Here is a 17,684-nt window from a genome sequence, read left to right as displayed (position 1 = left end):
TGGAGAGACACCTCCATAAAGTGATGAGTACTTCCTGAGGCACTGTGTGCATATAAGCAATACAGCTCCAGATGTTTTAACATGCGGTGGATAGAAAAGGGACACTGCATCCTCTACAATGATCCACTATGACTTTGATCTATGCACAGCCCTTACAGTCAAGGCTCAGATTACATTTGTTACAGTAATGATCGAAGACAGGGTGCCATGAGCATCTTATTTCTGTAAATGCTAATAAGACCTTCATTGTTATTGGAAGTTAATATTCACATGGCAGAATACATACTGTAACATAACCACCAATACTTTCTGTGTTGGTGTGTATTGCTAGTGGTAGATGTGTGCAAAGATAAGTACTGGCTTTAAATCTGGGCCACTACCATGTGGGTTCATAAATTATCAACTAAATGAGTAAAAGGCAGGGTAATTCAGGGCAAGGGTGCATGTCATCTCTCCTCGCCCTACATTCCTCTCCATCTTTACTCTGTGCTGTTATCTAATGAAAAGCATTCAGACTGCAAAGTTCTCAAGACTGATATGGTTTATTCCCTTTGTCTATCCCATCATTAGTAAAATACAACACACTGAACGCAGCATCTACAAAACAGGTATTGTGTAAACGTGTCCACTGTGGAAATCAACACTTCTCATAAAAATTACAAGGCTGTGCCCCAAAAACACACACAGACTTTACATAAACATTAGTGAGATGATCCACCGCTGTCAGCAACATATAACTGCTGAGTGATCATAAAATCGTGCTTAATCACATGTAACACATTTTCTGTTTCACCACTGGGGGGCAACAAAAACTAAACGTGAACACAACAACACAATATCAGCTTTTAAGTTCAGAGGCTTATTGCAACACCCAAATTAACAGCAACATTATAATTCATAGGTATATATATGGTGGCCTGTAACTGTCATCACTGCTAAAGCCCTGTCCACACTACCATTAGTGCGACGGCTACAGTTGTTTTCAGCTAAATTCTTTATCGTTTGTATTCTTCCTGCCCACTTGCTGCTCAAAATTCCTTTGTGTCTACATGATCCGGTCGGGCATGTCTGTGATCAGTCCAGGCAGGAATAATTAATGTAATCGGAGGAAACCCATCACTGGGCTGGATCACATGAAGAAAATAAAAAGATATATTTATCAAACCACAACAATCCGATAGCAGGTGCCTGACATTCAATCTCACAGCAGAGCCACAGATATTAATCCGTCTGTTGTGGTGTTTGTGAGATAAATACGCTGTAGTAATAAACTTTAATACTATACACTACACTTCAAATATATGACACCTGAATTCTCTCACATCTTTTAAACCTGCCTCTGAATGCCTCCTACATGAAGAACTGGGCGAGCAGGTTAGCGATGCCCAGCACGATCAGGAAACTGTGAAAGACAGCCGACGGCCAGCTGAGAGTCCCCCGCTGTCTCTGGGCGATCATGTGGACCACGGAAGGAAACACGAAGACTAAAGCCAAGCCGCATGTTGCTCCAGAAAACCTGCAAGGAGAGACAGAAAGCACATAGCACATAAAATTCATGACAGAATCACAAGCAGACTAACAAATAAACTTGAATGCATGTTGAGGAATTGACACCCTGATTTTGATCCTACATAAGTGAACAGGAAACTTGGAACATACCGTATGATGGATCCAATGTTGGGATAAAACATGGCCATCAGAACTCCAGCGCCAACAATTAAGGCGTTTAGTAGCAGAATGTGAAAAAAACTAAAAAGAGACCATGAAATAAGTTCAGAATGAAGGAATTTGTGCATTAACAATACTTTATAGGATCACAACATGAGAATCCAGTCTGCCTGCTCAGTCCGATTTCAAGGTTATCTTTGATCCAACTAAAGCATACTTCTGTTTGTTACCATTAGAAATTGAAAACGTTAAGAACATTAATGAACACATTCTTCAGTAATACCTGGGATAATGCTTGCCAAAGATCTGACCCATCACCTGGACCCGCACCAAGTACCCCAGCAGAGGGTAGACTGTGATCATTTGGAACAGCAGGAGCGTCCGAGCCACAAACACCAACACATCACTGCTGGGGAAGTTATCTAAGAAGTTCTGGAAGACAGAAATAAGTACTTTAATAATGTAAGAGACAGGATAAAGACAGTGAAATGTTTAAAGATTTTCTCTATTATCATATTTTCTAGTGTAGTAACTAGTGACCAGAAACACTTGACATCCAAGGGTTTGCTTTCAACATTGTGTGACAGAGATATAGATGTTAAAAATCTAAGTGTAAATCTTACTGGTTCAATGCATTGTTTGGAGAGAGGAGGTGAGGGGAAGGCAGCAAAGATCAACACTCCCACATACAGATAGGTGAGGCCTACTAGAAGGTAGGCGACAGACAGGTCCCGCACCTGAAAACATCAAAACACAGTTTACATCTGCTCGATTTGACATTGCAGAATTTTCTGAGGTTAAAAAAAAAAACATATAAAAGGGAGAATTATTTTGAAGACTCACATTGTTATTTTGGTGCTTGTTGGTCTTCATTAGAGTGATGATGCAGTTGTGAATGAAGAAGGCCAGAGTGAGGACACCAGTCAGCTGAGGGAAGAGAAGTCTGAACTCTGAAACAACAGAATGACACACATATATATATATATATAATTAAAACACATATTCAGGTTTTAGGACAAAATCCTGCTGCATTCTATTAAACATTTCTGCATTTTGGACATATTTTGCCAGGTCAACTGACCTTTATTTTGACCACCAAAATGCTGATCAGTCTATCCATGAGTTCATGGATGCTTGTGTAGTAGTGTCTGAGGTCAAACTTTTATTCCTAAGTCACTCTGCCACACATTCCCCTCTCCGTCCACTTCTTCAGTATAATATACAGGAACAAACTGACAAATATGTGATGATTAACACCTGCTGCACCATGATTGATTCAAAAACCCCATACAATGCTACATACATATCAATAACAGGGGCGACAAGTTAGAGGGATAAACACCATGGTGCCACTTATTCACTATCTAGACTTAAAGTCGTCACACAGTCATGTGAAAAAGTTCATCCAGAGAAAACTGCTGATTTCTTATCTGGAATCATTCAATCATTTCCCACAGATAAAGATGATGTGCTCAAACAAATGACATGTAACAATGACACGTGTTATTGTTGTTTAATTAACTAAGGCTTGCATTTGTTTGTACTGGTCTGTTTGTGTGTTAAAAAGTATCCGATAGTGTTGAACATACAAGGAAGTCTGAGGTGTTATCTCTCCCTCTGTGATGACGGCACTTTTCCCTCTGATGCTGTTTGAACTGTTGGCCTGTTTTGTGTTTGTCTATGGGTAAAGTTCAATAAAAATATTGACAGTAAAGTGCATACGTCTATAGTCAGGAAGACGTAGCACAAACTTGACCTGCACTGGAGGCATGCCAAAAAGCCTTTGCTGTCCAAAAAGCACATTAGTATATTGGTAGATTTTTTAACAAGGGGATATGCAAAAGGCTGACATGACGTTATTTTTGATAAAGCTTCTAAAGCCAAGGGTCTACTTAGTTTTTTTATATGTATCAATATTTTGTTGATTAAACGCCAATGATTGCTACAGGGTAAGGTAAGCAGGTAGTTTACCTGGGACATAGAACTCGGTTGAATCAAACCAGTGAAACTCCAGGTGGAAGCCAAGGTGGGCCGCTTTGATAGTGACCAGCACAATCAGGTAGACCACTGATATGGTGCCTAAACAAGACAAAATGACATACAACATTGTACACTCTACTGTGTATCCAAAACATTGCAGCTTTTGGTCTTATCTTACCCAAGAAGGTGAACCTTGCGAAGAAGGACGCGGAGCGGAAGCAGAGCAGCGGCAGCAGCAGGATGATGAGGTAGAGAGGGATAGTGTTATTTTTACTCCAATAATGCGCAAAAGAGTTGTCGTCAGACGTATCGTTTCCATTGTTGTTGAGGTATAATGTGCTGATGCTGTTGTTCCCTCCAGGTCCCATGTTTGGGTATGGACACAGCACTGGTGAACAAAAGGAAACTGAATATGAAGTGTGCAGCACACCAACACTCTTTTCTAGTAGACATAATAATTCCAGGATTAATCCATCTCTAAAAATTCCACGTTATTCCGGGTAATCAATCATCACCCTTATTTCCTTCGCCATTATCTGCAGATACTGTTACATTGTAAGATTTTAAGCCCACATACAAAAGACTTACCTCTGTCTGAGCCATTGGTTCCAAACTCTGAATCTGACATGTTGATATTGTGAACATTGTCTGTAGAGACAAGAGGAAGCCGTCAGCACACAGAAAGCTTGTCTTGCAAATTTAGAGGAACTAAATACTTTCACATTAGTCTGCACAAAATTATCATAGTCTATAAGCATGTGTTCTCGTGTGTTACCAAAATAGCGCAGTGAGTGTGAATTCACTTTTTCCAAGACATACAACCACCATTAGCTCTGCATGTGGTACAGAGGTACATCAGCTCCATTTTAAAGATCCAAAGTGAAAGAAATGTAAGTTTTAAGTTGCCCATTGCTGTGTAGTAACTGTAGTGTAACTGTTACACTGTTTTAGCAAAATAGATAAGATACCATAGGTATCAGGTTTAAGTACCAAAGGTAAGCACGAGCACTGTGGGTGCATGTACACTAACCATCTGACATCATTAAGAAATAAAAAAAAATAATTTTGCATTCGTCAGCGCGACTATGAAGCCACAACTGCGACTAGCGAATGCTAGTCGCAGTTATAGGAATCAGCAAGTTTTTTGGCTGACTGCAGGATTTCTACGTTTGATATGCATATATGAATGCTTTCTACTTCCTCTCTTTTAATGACAGACACATTGTGACTTACTGTAGATGAACTGTCCTGTGTTGTAGAGGAAGTTGGACATGAGGACCCAGTAGACCACCATGGCTCCAATAAGCGACACCATGGAAAAGAACAAGCTTAACCACTGACCAGGCTTTCCAAAATAGTACTTACAAACATCAGGGAATTCCCAGTCGGATGTGTCCACACAGGCTGGAAGGAACACAGGGAATAATACTTTAAAGTCAAACAATAGATGCAACATTTAAGGGTCAAATCTCAACTCAAAGCACACATATATGCAGGATAGAGCCCTTGTAACGCATAGTGTCCAAAGTCTATTGGTTCAAAGAAAACCAGGCACTTTTATGTGAAGTCAGTTTTATCTGAATAATAAAATATCTCTCACTGAGCAAACATTTTCAGCCAGGACTGTGTCTAAACGTTCAGATCCTGTGAGGTCTAATCATAAGAACTGTGATATAATGTGTCCCTTGCATGTTTCAATGAGGTGTGAAGGCTGGCGTGTACACTCTAAAAGCGCCGCACCCACGGGAAAACGTGCAGACTACAGATACTCATCATTCCAGCAATTAGTACAAGATAACTCACCATCCTAAAGGAGACTTTGATATTCTGATTATGACACTGTCAAATATTTCTTTACATGTAAGCCTAGCAGTTTCAGTTTCAGTACCATAAGAGAACAACTTGAAACTGAATTTCATGATTCCAGTAATCATAATGAATTCTTAATGGAGAAAGCAGCACTTACGTATTGCCTTTGTGGACTTGAGAACTCTGTAACAACAGTACAGCATCAGGAGGCCTGTGAGAATAAGGATGAGGACCCCCAGAGTGAAACCAGCCTGAAAGGATGAAGTCAACACTGACTGGTCAGTTCTCAGTTTTTGTCCTGAAGGACAAATTTTCTTTGCGCACAAACTGCAATCCTGCACTTAAGAATTAACTGACATCAACACAAAAGCCGTCATTTTAGATGAGGCTTTGAACAAGTCGAGGACAAAAAGCGCTTGAAATCACCTGCTTTATACCCCAAGGTATGCTGAGTATAGATGTTCCCATCATTGTGTTCCATATAGCAAATCTGATAGGGGAGAAAAAGATGATCAAAGCGGTCAAACACATCGACTTATATATAAAGGAAATGTGAAGAACTGATGTTGTGACGGGGCTTACATGGTGATGATACTAGGGTTTTTGGAGCCGTGCTCGCTGCCTGTCACCTTGAAAGCCGTCCCCAGTGGGCTGTAGATGTAGATCTCCTCTGGGCAGGGGATCACATGGTTTGGAGGACTCTGGAGAGACATAAAAACATACAGATAAGGGGTTAGATAAGGGTTTGACACAATATAGTATAACTGAACTGTGGTAAAATAATGCATCCAGTGGCTGTAGCTGAACCTACCAACAGTCTGTCAGAGGAGCCGGTCAGTCTGCTGTAGTAATGGACTCTGCTGTTGAGTATAGCAGCCTCAGCAGAGACTCTCTCCTGTGGGTCAAAATCTACAATGTTCCTGGGCTCCACATAGAAAGGTCTGGAAAACAAACATATCAGATCAGGCCTTTCAGCCAGAAGGAGCATTTTTACAGATATATTAAATTAAAAATGTAAATGAAAAGTTACTGCATTCATATATTGAATTACTTCATACACATACAAAGACACAAAACTTTACAAGTTCGAATTGATCCTTATACATAAAACATTCACGTGTGTATGACCTGCTTGATAGTGTTTGTAATGCTTTGTGTCCTAGAAAGCTAGGTGGCCACTGTGAAATACTTAACTGGATTAGAATTCACACAAACAGCTAATACAGTTGGGCATGATGCTGGGGGGGTGGGGGTGCCAAACTCACAAACACACACTCATGCAGCTAACATCTTAGCATGTGCTTGTGAAATGAATTCCAGGAAGTCCAGCTCATAGAAAGCACCTTGTTTATTATCTCATACACACTGTCAGCTTAGGGAAAAAAAAAACGCTGTGGGGCAGCTCAGCTCAGGTAAGATGGAGTTCAGAAAAAAAATGAAATCAACTTTCTCCTGCTTTCTGGTGTTGTTGCTTGTGTGTGAGAGTAGGTGGAGCGAAAGCTGTACATACCGTAATACAATATTTTTGATCAGTATCTTAAGTTATGTAAACAAACTGGACAAGCCACTTGGTCTGCCAGTGTTGTACATGTGAAACATTGACTTTATAAATGGCAGCCTTTTCTCTCATATCTTACAGGCCCTTGTGCTGCACTAGTTTTTGTTTATGACCCTGCTCATATATGAATTTGCTGTATTAGCCATCTTAAAATGAACCAAAATCCAGTTGTGACAGGTCTGTCCATGGGCCACAAGGACTTTTTTTAATATAAGGCCACATCTTGAATGCTGTTAATTTCGACTTTTGTTTCAGGTATGTTAAAATTCTAGTGACATGGAGTGCTGTCAGTGTTCATTGTTGAACTTTGTTCTCCATAAAAAAAGCTAGATTGTCTTTCTTTATTATTGTGACTTTGGTAAAACAAATATAGGAGCTTTTTCATTCCGTGTCCACTGTGCACAGCTGAATCTCAAAAAGTGGCTTATTCTCTATCTAGTTACACAAACAATGCTCATACACACTGCACACTGGCTAGTGTTACAGAGCCACGTACCTTTTAGTCTTAATGTCCAGTGAGTCCGTGGATCCTCTGTACGAGTAGCTCTCTCCAGTCTGCTCTGAGCTAAGCAGAGGCCTGCTGTCGTCCTCCATGTTTCCCCCCGACTTTTAGGCTAAAGGCTCTCAACTCTCATCACCTGACTTTGAGGGAATATAAAATCTGATCAGATGCCACGACAATAACCATAAAACATTATTGTAATGTCATCTTTACTGTAGTGCACTACAGTAAAGATGACATTTTCAAAAGCTTTGTGCAGGCTGCTTTCCTCCTTCCTACTTTCTAGGTAACACATGGACAAGCAGTGGAATATGTGCTGAGTGGATTTTCAGACTCAGGATTCAAATCACATGATTTGTTGTACCCTAATTAACACTTAGTCACCAATATGGTCATGCATGAACCACAGGATGCTGTATGGAGTTAGTATCAATCATATAGGTTAACATTAATCGTAGTGCTTTGTTTCTAAGGTGCTCATAAGTCAATGTCATTTCCCTCAAAACTATAATGTTACATTAGTGCAGGTGAGTTTTTGCATAAACTCTGTTCACCCCTCCCTCACACTTCACTAACCTGTTATATCAATATACTGCAGCTACTGACAAACAAACATGCTCTTATCTTCTCCCCAGCAGTGATAGCATCCTAGAAACCTGCTACTGTAGTATCCACAAAAGATAACCTCATACACAGCCAACACGACGGCACATGACAACACGGATACACCACACGAAATGAAAGCTGTGCCACACGGTACAGGAAACGTGAGACATTCGCGGAAGGCGACGTTTTGTTTTTCGCTGACAGTTCTACCTAAGCTATGTTTTCTACCTAATTCACAAGTCAATTAAAAAAATATCAAATTCACACACCTCCACCCGATGTTTGGGCTAAACTCCGTACCGACGTCCGCAGTCCAGTGGTCCTTTCTTGTGCCTTCAGCTCATCTCAGGTTTGCTGCCTCAGCAAATTGTCCAACCACAAAGTTGAGCAAAGAAATCAGAAATGTCAACACAGCGGCGGGTTTTCCCCTCTTTAAAATACAAGCGGTGCGTACAGATAAATTAACGTTCCGGAAATAAATACAGATAACATACAACCTGCTAACCCGTTACTGCCGACTGTAGAGGGACTGAGATTAACACTTTAAAATTCAAATCGCCTCCCTCTTGCGACAGAAGCGGCGATAGACAACTTGTTATGTTTGTTCTTCTTCTACTACTTTTTCTACTGCTCATTCTTCTTCGTCGTTTTCCTCTTGTTCTGACGACAGGAAAAGCGTTTGAGCTGCATTACTGCCACCTGCTGGTCGGCGGAAGTATAGCCACTAAAAGGATAATAATAGAATAGAATAGAATAGAATAGAATAGAATAGAATAGAATAGAATAGAATAGAATTTCCCTCCGGGTTAATTGAGTATCTATTCCATTAATTTTTCCACTATTTCTGTTGTTGTTCATATGGCACAAAACAAATGAGGGCACTGATAATCCTGCAAAACATTTAATGAAAACATAAAAAGAACAATGATCAGTACAACCAATAAACATACACATTTCATTTTCCAAGTTCATTTCCAGCAATAATCAACACAAAGTTTCCCAAACTCAAACTACCTTTCCAAGACTATACTGATGTCTGCTGTCCAGTAACTCTGCTACAAGAACAATGACTTTAATATACTAAACATTTGAAGAATTAAGAGTACAAAATGATGCCATTAGATTGTCTGTAAATGTTTTAGACTTTGTCACAAAGGCAGTATAACTGTAAATAGATTATTTGTCTTTTCTTAAAAATAAAAATCCCCTCACTGCCTCTAAAGTGGAGGATCCTCTACTAATAATGCTTTGATCCACAAACAGTCAGTCTGATCCTGGTTCTGATTCATTTGAGAGTTGAGGAGACTGATAATATTTACAGTTAGACTTCACCTTTTGTGATCCAACATAGGTTATCTGCCACTCACTGTGCATTTCAGAAACACAATGCGTTACAAAGTAAGCTGGACATTCCCAGCTGACACTCTCCAGTGACGGAGCTCAGAAGAAAAAACAGGGAAGAACATAGACGACACTTAAACTTTCTTTGTCTGAGTTAAAATGCTACCTCCCAACAAACAGACACAACTAAGGTGTGTTTGGAGGAGAATAAACAGGGTGAAGGTAACACTTTGTGTGCTCACACTGACCCGTGGTCTGTCCTGTAAACCAGAGTTGGAACACTAACTTGAAGGGCTGTTGCATTTTAACAAATAGAAAGTTGGATTTTCCAAATTTCTGACATCTTTGGGAAGCAGCACGTTTTGAGAACAGCAGTAAGACATCAATTTTCTCTTTTATTTTTCTACTTTTGATAGTTCCTCTTTGCATGCATTCAGCTGGGGTCCATATAAGCACCTTTATATAATATAACATAGCACCATTTTTCATATAGTTTTCCTATTATACTGGGACCCAACCATTGGCATGCATACACTCTAAAAACATTGTTTTCTTGGTTACCATTTCTAAACGTAGCATCGTCTCAAACGTTACAAGGCAAGTAATGAATATACAGTACTTTACATGTAGAAGATGAACTCATACAGTACACAGTAAAGAAAGTGCTAGAGTACAAAACTCCCTTGTTTTTTAAGTCTTAGTTTACAGGACTATAGGACACACCAATGTATTACATTACATGTATCTAAATTTACACCTTTTCACATTTTTTTTATTATTCACTTCTGTTCATTTTTAAAATATTACTCAACATCTATATCTCTCCAGAACTCTGATGGTGAACTGTAAGCAAAACAAAAACAGCAATCCATTAGGTCTTCATCAGTACGCATACATTCACATCACTCTACCTGCACGACCACAGAGAAACACATACACTGTCAGAGTTCCACCTCTGTTCTTTGAATAAGTATTGTTGTTAAATGATCATCCTGGATGCGTCTATGTCATCCACATTTATAGCAACAATCCTATGAAAACTAGCCGTCTGTTGACTATTTTTTAATTATTTCTATCGACTAAAACAAAAGCACAAGAATTAAAAATAAGCAGAAACAAAGTCAAACTGTAAAAGTGCTTTAAGGCGTCAGGGTTGGAAACATTAGATCTTTGTTAACAGTCCAGTCCAACATCCCATAGCCCTCCACCTGTAGCTTTCTACTGTCAAGTTACAATGATTTGACTCAATAGACCATACAACCACTATGTCTGAATTATCTTTATCACCCAAAATGTATGAATGCAATGTCCAGCATGACAAGGAGGAGCACCTGTGGCCAACATATACACAGCACCTGGTGCTGGAGGACCAGTATTAATACCATATTAATAAATGGTTAAAAGCTTGAACTTTTTTTTTAGCTCCATTACTATACATCAGAGTTGAATTCATTCAGTCATTCAGTTGAACTCATTCATTCTTTGTTTCCGTTGTGAAAGCATGACACAACAGGAACCCAGGTTGACCACAGGATGCTGTTCCCTGTCAGAGAGGAATGTGTCAATCAAATTCTCTTACATCACTGCAAAGACTGAGACTGATTTGGTCTCTATTCATGTCACCATTCGAACAAACAATAGATCAGCTTGACCACTTCTGAATATTGTACCAATGATATTTTCTGGAAGTTACTTTGGCATTAAGCCCATCCAGCTAAAAGTGAACCGAAAGTTAAAAGTTGAAGCAAGAAGGGGATGTGTTAGCTGGAAGTTACAACTGTGGCTTTTATTACACGGAGCTTCACTTCCTTTTCCTCAAATTCAGTCTGTGCATTTGACTCCTAGTAACTCTCATTTTAACACAGGTGTCTGTAGAGAGCAAGAGGCAATTACAAATGCAATTAGTTACTAAATTAACTTATTATTTATTTATGCCTTAATACGCATCAAGTAAAATCTTTATTTTTAATTTATAACAAATAAAAAAATACCCACTGTTTATTATACAAATAAGGTTAAATAAGGCATTATTATAAATGCCTACATAGAATTTCCACCATATTATTTATTCAACATATTTATTCGATTTTGGGGAATGATAACTGATCGTGGAATAAGACCAGTCTTCTTAAAAATATCATCAAAGTCTGTCTCAGATTTCTATATAATCTTTTTGGCTCTGTAGTGCATGAATTATTTTTATGAAGAATCCAACATCCGGTGGATGAAAATACATGTTAAAAACAAACAAACAACAACACGTAGGGACCCCTTTCCTTTACATCGTTACCTCATTTATCTCCTGTGAAATGAGCATAAACATGAAACATCATCTGTAACTCTTCTATGTGGTTCCATATTTTTAAAAAAAAAAACATTTGTAACTTTGTTTGTTTACTACTAAAATACCCAAAATAACGTTAAACAATTAGAAACCAGGTAATCTAGTTATGTTAGGATGCTAACAGGCTAGCCTCAGCTTGACCATATAACACCATTTTGCGCCAAAAGATGGAATTGTGTTAATCAAAAAAACTAAAAGAAAAAAAACAGCACCCCCTGCTGGAGAAAGGCATGTTTTATGTTTTTACAAATTGTACCTTTAACTTTTTTTTTTTTTTTGCTCATTTCACATGAGATTCTCCGTTCATCTGATGATATTTAATATGGTGACTGAATGAATGTTTGAATCGCATCACTGAGCAGACTGTGGTCAGATTCTATGAGCGGGGGGATCCATGATTGTCACTGTGTACCAAAGGCATGGATTGAAATGGTCCCTCTATTTCAACTGATTATAAAGCAGCAGAACGAAAGTGCAGCTTTTATTTAAAGTGCTATTTTTGGAGTGATATTTGGAATTTAAATGACATATGATTTCCCATTGCACTTTTACTATAATAAATACTTTGTATTTGTATAACATTCGCAACATTTAATTCCACGAATTAGCCTCTTAAGCCGAAATCGCCGTCGGCCTGTTCTGAATTTAAAGTGTTGAATTGAGTATATATTTGAATTCTATCACTTTTTAAATACGTTGTGCTTTGTGTTTATATCTCTCTCACCATTTATATGAAAATAAAAGAACTCACTGTCTCAATAAAGTTGACACTCTTCACCAGACTGTACAACGAACACCAAACCACACTGATCCTGTGCTTTTCAAGAACTGACTGCCATCACTACGAAGATCTTTTTTTAAACCTTTTTTTTTGTTGTTTTAAAATAAAAATGGAGACCGGTCATTTTCTTCATTCTCAAATGGACTACACTGACAGTCGACAGTAGTCAGAACCCTACAGTGTCAGACTGAGACAAAGGGCCCGGCTCAGACAGATGGATCGGTGTGTTAGAAGACCCTTTCACACAGCCTATTCGAGGCAGGGAGTATCGTTCGCCTTTCAGCTGCCAGCAGAGGTAGTAATCGTGTGGACAGCTGTGTGAAAAGGGAGAGAGGGGGCTGAGTGTCGGGCCAGTCCCCTCAGCGTGCCAGAGGTGGTGCTATCTTTTGTTGTTAATGAACAAACAAAAGTGGCATAAGATAGTGACATGAGAGCACAATGTCTCTGTGACACACTTCTGTACCTGTATTTGGATTAAAAGAGAGTTCAGGCAGACTCAGGCGGTGCCAACGTGGTGACAGTCGGAGCCTAACACACAGATGGGCGACATATCGGAAGGTTCATTCATATATTTTTTTTATAAACTATCGCCTGCTGAGGCCATTAAAGCTGACCAATCAGAGCAGACTGGGCTTTTTTTACACGAAGCCAGCCAGCTTCTGGGACCGACAGTTACTAAAGAATAAACAGACCGTATCCCACTATTCTTTTGTAAATTAGTTTGTTTTAGTTTACACTGGATTAGCCTTTTTTTTAGCATTAGCAAAAGGTCTAAATACTGGTAGAACAATTGTGCAACAATTAAGTCTGGGTCTGGCCCTTTGTCAGCAGCGTCCAGCTCTTCTTTTATGCAGGTCACATACAGTATACTGAGCTAAATGTACAGCTAACTGCCATTCAAGCTCGTAAGAAGAAGCAGCACTTAGATGGACTTTAGGGACTCGCAGCCGGAGAGACCACACACACACATAGGACGCAGCAGGGAAAGGTAAGATACACAGTTCTGCAGAAACAAACACACACTGTTACAATGGTGCTGTCCAGGCCCGTTTGAGCAGGATATCGAGCCCTTACTATGCTATCACTCGTTTCTCACCCACTGTAGTGGGGAGCACTGCGGTGTGCTCACAGACAGCTGCAGAGCTTAGCTGTAGTACATGGGTATCAACAGAAAAGGTGTGAAAACGCAGCACCACTGGACTAACGTATGACAGGAAGAAACACAGGTTTCATCTTTAAATATTATCAAGCAGCATTTGGGTTTTTTTTTTGCCAATGTTTCAAGTATCCATAGGAGCTTTAAAGGCATCACTATCCAACCAGCAGTGGAAACATGGGGTGTAGCCTGGATTCACCAAAGTCAGAGACTTGAAGACATTGCTCTGTTCTGAGTGGTCACATGTCAAAATGCTTGGGATCAGAGACCAGAGACAGTGCAGGTCTGTGATGGATGTACAGTATTTTTAGCTGCATGTTTCGATTTCATCTGAGGGAACAACCTGGGGTATCACATCTATTTTTCATGTCTGCCAAATACCATTACAACCATAGCAGTGTGCTTTGTGCACTGCACTGCTGCATTCTTCTTTGCTCAGAGTTTTTGTATTTTTTTTCTGCATGGACACAAACAAAACTGATGGAACATGCAGATCCCTGCATCCATTCACCTTCACCTCAGTTCACCTCACCCCAGAGTTTTTAATATCAGAAAACTCTTCCTGTTTCATAGGGGGCACTCTTGTGGTCGTCCTAAGTCCAGCTTAATGCAAGACGCCTGTAAATATGAATGGGACCTGTCAAGATAAGCAATGATCTGACTGCATACAGAAACCAGAACCTGAACACTGTGTTCATCTGAGTACTAATCTGAGGACAATGGCATCGATAAGACGTGGACAGGCTCTCCATAAACCAGCTCTGATGGCCACATTCACACAAAAAGGTGAGGCGGTTGTGAAGTCACTTATGCCGAGGTGCATATGATCGTGTGTGCTCAGCAGAACACATGTAAAATACCTTTCCATCAAAAAAAACCAATGTAAATCTGAGCTATTGGGATATAAGAGCAGACAGCAGTCACTGTCTGCTTTCTTTTTCCGTCTTGATCCTTTAAATATACAGTTTATTCATAATGTGATGTGTTTGAGGCTTCAACACAAGTACCAGCTCAAAGATGAGGATATAAGTGTGGCTCAGCTCACCACAAAACAACACAAATGTCTTTTTTTTTTTTGAAAGACAAACGGTGTTGTGTCTGCGGACTAAGTGCCTGTGTCGGATAAAATGGCAACAGATGAACTGCACTATTTATAAAGTTTTAGATTCATTATGTTTCCTATAAGTGCTTTCATTGACAACAGCGCTAATCACGTGATGGGATTCACGTCAGCGCGCCGTCTCACACACACACACACACACACACACACACTAACCATTCGAAGTCACACCACTACACTTCATTTCTCTAGTCATCATGACGGTGGCAAGATAAGCAGCAAATCAGCACATTGCTACATTTTACACACTACAGGCTATTGGTCAATTGCACGTATTTGATTATCCTGCAGCATGTGCACTGCAGGAGAGAGTGAATGAATGAATGCCTTTATTATTGTTGATGCCTGTCTTTTATATGGCTACTGTGTTCTGTGTGATGAATGACAAACTTGGTTCAACCAATGCATCGGCATTGTCACAGACGGGGAACACACACACACACACACACACACACACCAACAGCCTGCAATGTGTGTGCTATTTCCTATTGGCAGCCTTTCACACCACTGTCCAACTCTACAGAATCATAATGCTGACTGCACCTTAGCTACGGCGGCTAACTGCAGGCACTGCTGCTGGTGTGTATTGCACTAAAAGGGGTGCAGCGGCTGGCAGGAGGCCCAACCAACCCAGCAATGTTCAGATTTTGTAAATATATATAGATATTTTTAATATCTTAAACTGTTCATAAAACTATACTTAACACATTAATTATATATAACTTAATATTGTATATAAATAGGGATGCACTGGCCTAAGTGTTTCAGTCCTGATGATTCTTAGACAGCCCTATTACCAAATACCCAACCTAGTCATTTAGTCAGTAATGGGCTGTTGTGTGAAATTAATATCCGATCAGTGCATTCCTATAAATAAATATCCTTTAACTCGTAGCTATGGCTGACAGGTTTTCATACACCTGTCCTGTCTGGGGGGATTTACAGTCAGTGTCACTTACATTTTGGCGCCTATCTTAATTTTTTGGGGGAATAAAATGTCTGAATATATAAGCCAATATTTCTGATGTCCATATTTTAGATTTACTGGCATTTTTTAAATTTTCCTCACTGTTTTTTTCACTTGCTGTCAATACATCTGCTCAGCAGCTGTCTCATTAACCCCCCCCCCCCATCTCAGGACACTCAGGGCCCTTCATAAGCCTGGACTGGCCCTGGCAAAGTGGTTAAAGTGCATTAAAAAGCACTGAGAACTCAAAAAATACGAATATGAATGAGTGACTTCTTGGCAGGTTAAATGTTGTAGTTTACCAGCCCTTGGCAAATAAGCCAAAAAAAGTGAAAGTCTGGGTACAGATGGTCGGAGCACACGCAGTCACATGGAGACACTGGATCACTGCAGGACCCGCACAGGTCAGTCCTCCTGCTCAGTCCTCCTGCTCCTCGCTGCCCTGACGCGCGTCTGTCCTCTTCTCTTTGTGACAGGAGAAGATCCGCCTCATCTCCTCCTCGTACCTGATGAAATTCTCTCCAAACCTGGCCCAGGCTTTGAGGGGAACTGTGATGGTGTTTCTGTAGGGCTGTCGCACCTCGCTGATTTTTAAAAAGATACCGTACCGGTTTGAACCGACGTCAAAGTAAAACCTTTTGTTGTCCACCCGAAAGGACGCGGCCTCTGGAAGCTCGGGGTTGTCGTCGCGGTTCCTGGACCCGGCTCGGCCGCGATCGTCGCTGTCTTCGTCGCCGTAGTCTTCAATCAGCTGTGACAAAGCGTCTCTGAACTCGATGAGCCCCTGCGCAGGCAGCACGATGGTCTGCTCGATGCCCTGACCGTAGTATCCCATGGTGCCGTGTCCTTTGCTGACAGTCTGCCGTATGCGCAGGAACCTACCTCTCTGGTTCTCCTTCAGGTCCAGAAAGTACTTTCTGTTGTCCCTCTCGATTAATTCGCTCTTGAGGACGCGGTGGGCATGGTCATCGGACACGGCGGAGCCGGTGGGAGACAGCATCGGGTGCTGCTCCTGCGCTCTCCTGCGGGAGTCGTGTCCGCGGCCCTGGCCGTTGCTGCTGTGCTCCTCGACCTGCAGAGGCGCCAGGCCCCCCCGCAGTCCGATACGGGCATAGTAATCTATAAAGTCTCCCAGGCAGTAGCGTAGCGCGGGAGCCATCGACATAGACAGCGTCAGCTTGCTCTTCCTGATGTTATCATGACGGCCTCTTCCGATCCACACCTCGGCTATCTTGAGGAAGCGGCCGCGCACACTCTGCTTCACATCCAGGTAGAAGCGTTTCTTCTGGATGTCGACGCGTTTGGAGGCTAATTCCTGGATGTCATTCCCCTGCTGCTGCTGTTGCTGCTGCTGCTGGGAGCCGGTCTGCACATATTGCTGAGGATATGCGTGTCTTTGTAAAGAATCTGATGCAATCTTACCCCTGCCTCTTTCCATCCCTCTGCAACATCCATCAGCCATCATGATTTATATTCCACCACTACACAGCGCAGGGCCGAGCGGCTTCCCCCATTCCAGTGGACGACTAACAGGCGAATAAAGCAGGCTTATTCACACCAACTGGCTGGGGTTACAAAGAAGTTAGCGCGATGCCTCGAATGACCTGAAAATGGCAGCCAGTTTGGAGTCATCAGCTGGTCGAGTTTTTTTTTTTTTTGGCGTCCTGAGTAAAGATCGATTATTTATCCATCTCCACCGCAAACCTCCATCCTTCCATTATTATCATCACTTCTTCTTTTGCCTCACTGTTTTACGGTGGGAGCCAGGGAAGCAGCCAACCTGAAATGGGAGGAGGCGCCCAATACTACATGAACCCGATGAACCCATCCACCCCCTCTCCTCCTCCTCCTC

At 41.0% G+C, this 17,684-nt stretch overlaps 2 protein-coding genes across 4 annotated transcripts; both read right to left on the bottom strand.

Moving 5' to 3' along the window:
- Nucleotides 1–523: 523 nt before the first annotated feature.
- Nucleotides 524–8,767, bottom strand: slc38a9 (solute carrier family 38 member 9). Of its 3 annotated transcripts, none has more exons than XM_028418503.1 (16): nt 8,629–8,767; nt 8,393–8,477; nt 7,512–7,657; nt 6,269–6,398; nt 6,040–6,158; nt 5,884–5,947; nt 5,615–5,708; nt 4,882–5,052; nt 4,237–4,296; nt 3,827–4,036; nt 3,640–3,747; nt 2,512–2,618; nt 2,292–2,405; nt 1,952–2,100; nt 1,660–1,749; nt 524–1,516 (listed from the first exon to the last, which is right to left on the bottom strand). In XM_028418503.1, the coding sequence occupies exons 3-16, from the start codon at nt 7,607–7,609 to the stop codon at nt 1,351–1,353; spliced, it is 1,680 nt and encodes a 559-aa protein (XP_028274304.1). In that variant the 5' UTR covers nt 7,610–7,657; nt 8,393–8,477; nt 8,629–8,767; the 3' UTR covers nt 524–1,350. The 3 variants fall into 3 exon arrangements, with proteins under 3 accessions (XP_028274304.1, XP_028274302.1, XP_028274303.1); XM_028418501.1 differs by having other exon boundaries at nt 8,621–8,746; XM_028418502.1 differs by having other exon boundaries at nt 8,618–8,737.
- Nucleotides 8,768–16,042: 7,275 nt separating this feature from the next.
- purg (purine-rich element binding protein G) lies at nt 16,043–17,380 on the bottom strand. The gene has a single exon (XM_028418141.1). It carries the CDS (start codon nt 17,295–17,297, stop codon nt 16,251–16,253), a length of 1,047 nt encoding a protein of 348 aa, XP_028273942.1. The 5' UTR covers nt 17,298–17,380; the 3' UTR covers nt 16,043–16,250.
- Between the last annotated feature and the right edge of the window lie 304 nt (nt 17,381–17,684).

The sequence above is a fragment of the Parambassis ranga genome, chromosome 12, assembly GCF_900634625.1.
Source record: "Parambassis ranga chromosome 12, fParRan2.1, whole genome shotgun sequence".
Classification (NCBI taxonomy): Eukaryota; Metazoa; Chordata; class Actinopteri; family Ambassidae; genus Parambassis; species Parambassis ranga.
This window is presented reverse-complemented; position numbering and strand designations above follow the sequence as displayed.

Coding starts and splice junctions, on each gene's coding strand:
- slc38a9 (XM_028418503.1), bottom strand. CDS start 7,609: ATGGAGGACGACAGCAGGCCTCTGCTTAGCTCAGAGCAGACTGGAGAG. Junction 5,948..6,039: donor AACCCTAGTATCATCACCAT/GTAAGCCCCGTC, acceptor CTCCCCTATCAG/ATTTGCTATATGGAACACAA. Junction 2,619..3,639: donor AACCGAGTTCTATGTCCCAG/GTAAACTACCTG, acceptor CTGTTGTTTCAG/AGTTCAGACTTCTCTTCCCT.
- purg (XM_028418141.1), bottom strand. CDS start 17,297: ATGATGGCTGATGGATGTTGCAGAGGGATGGAAAGAGGCAGGGGTAAG.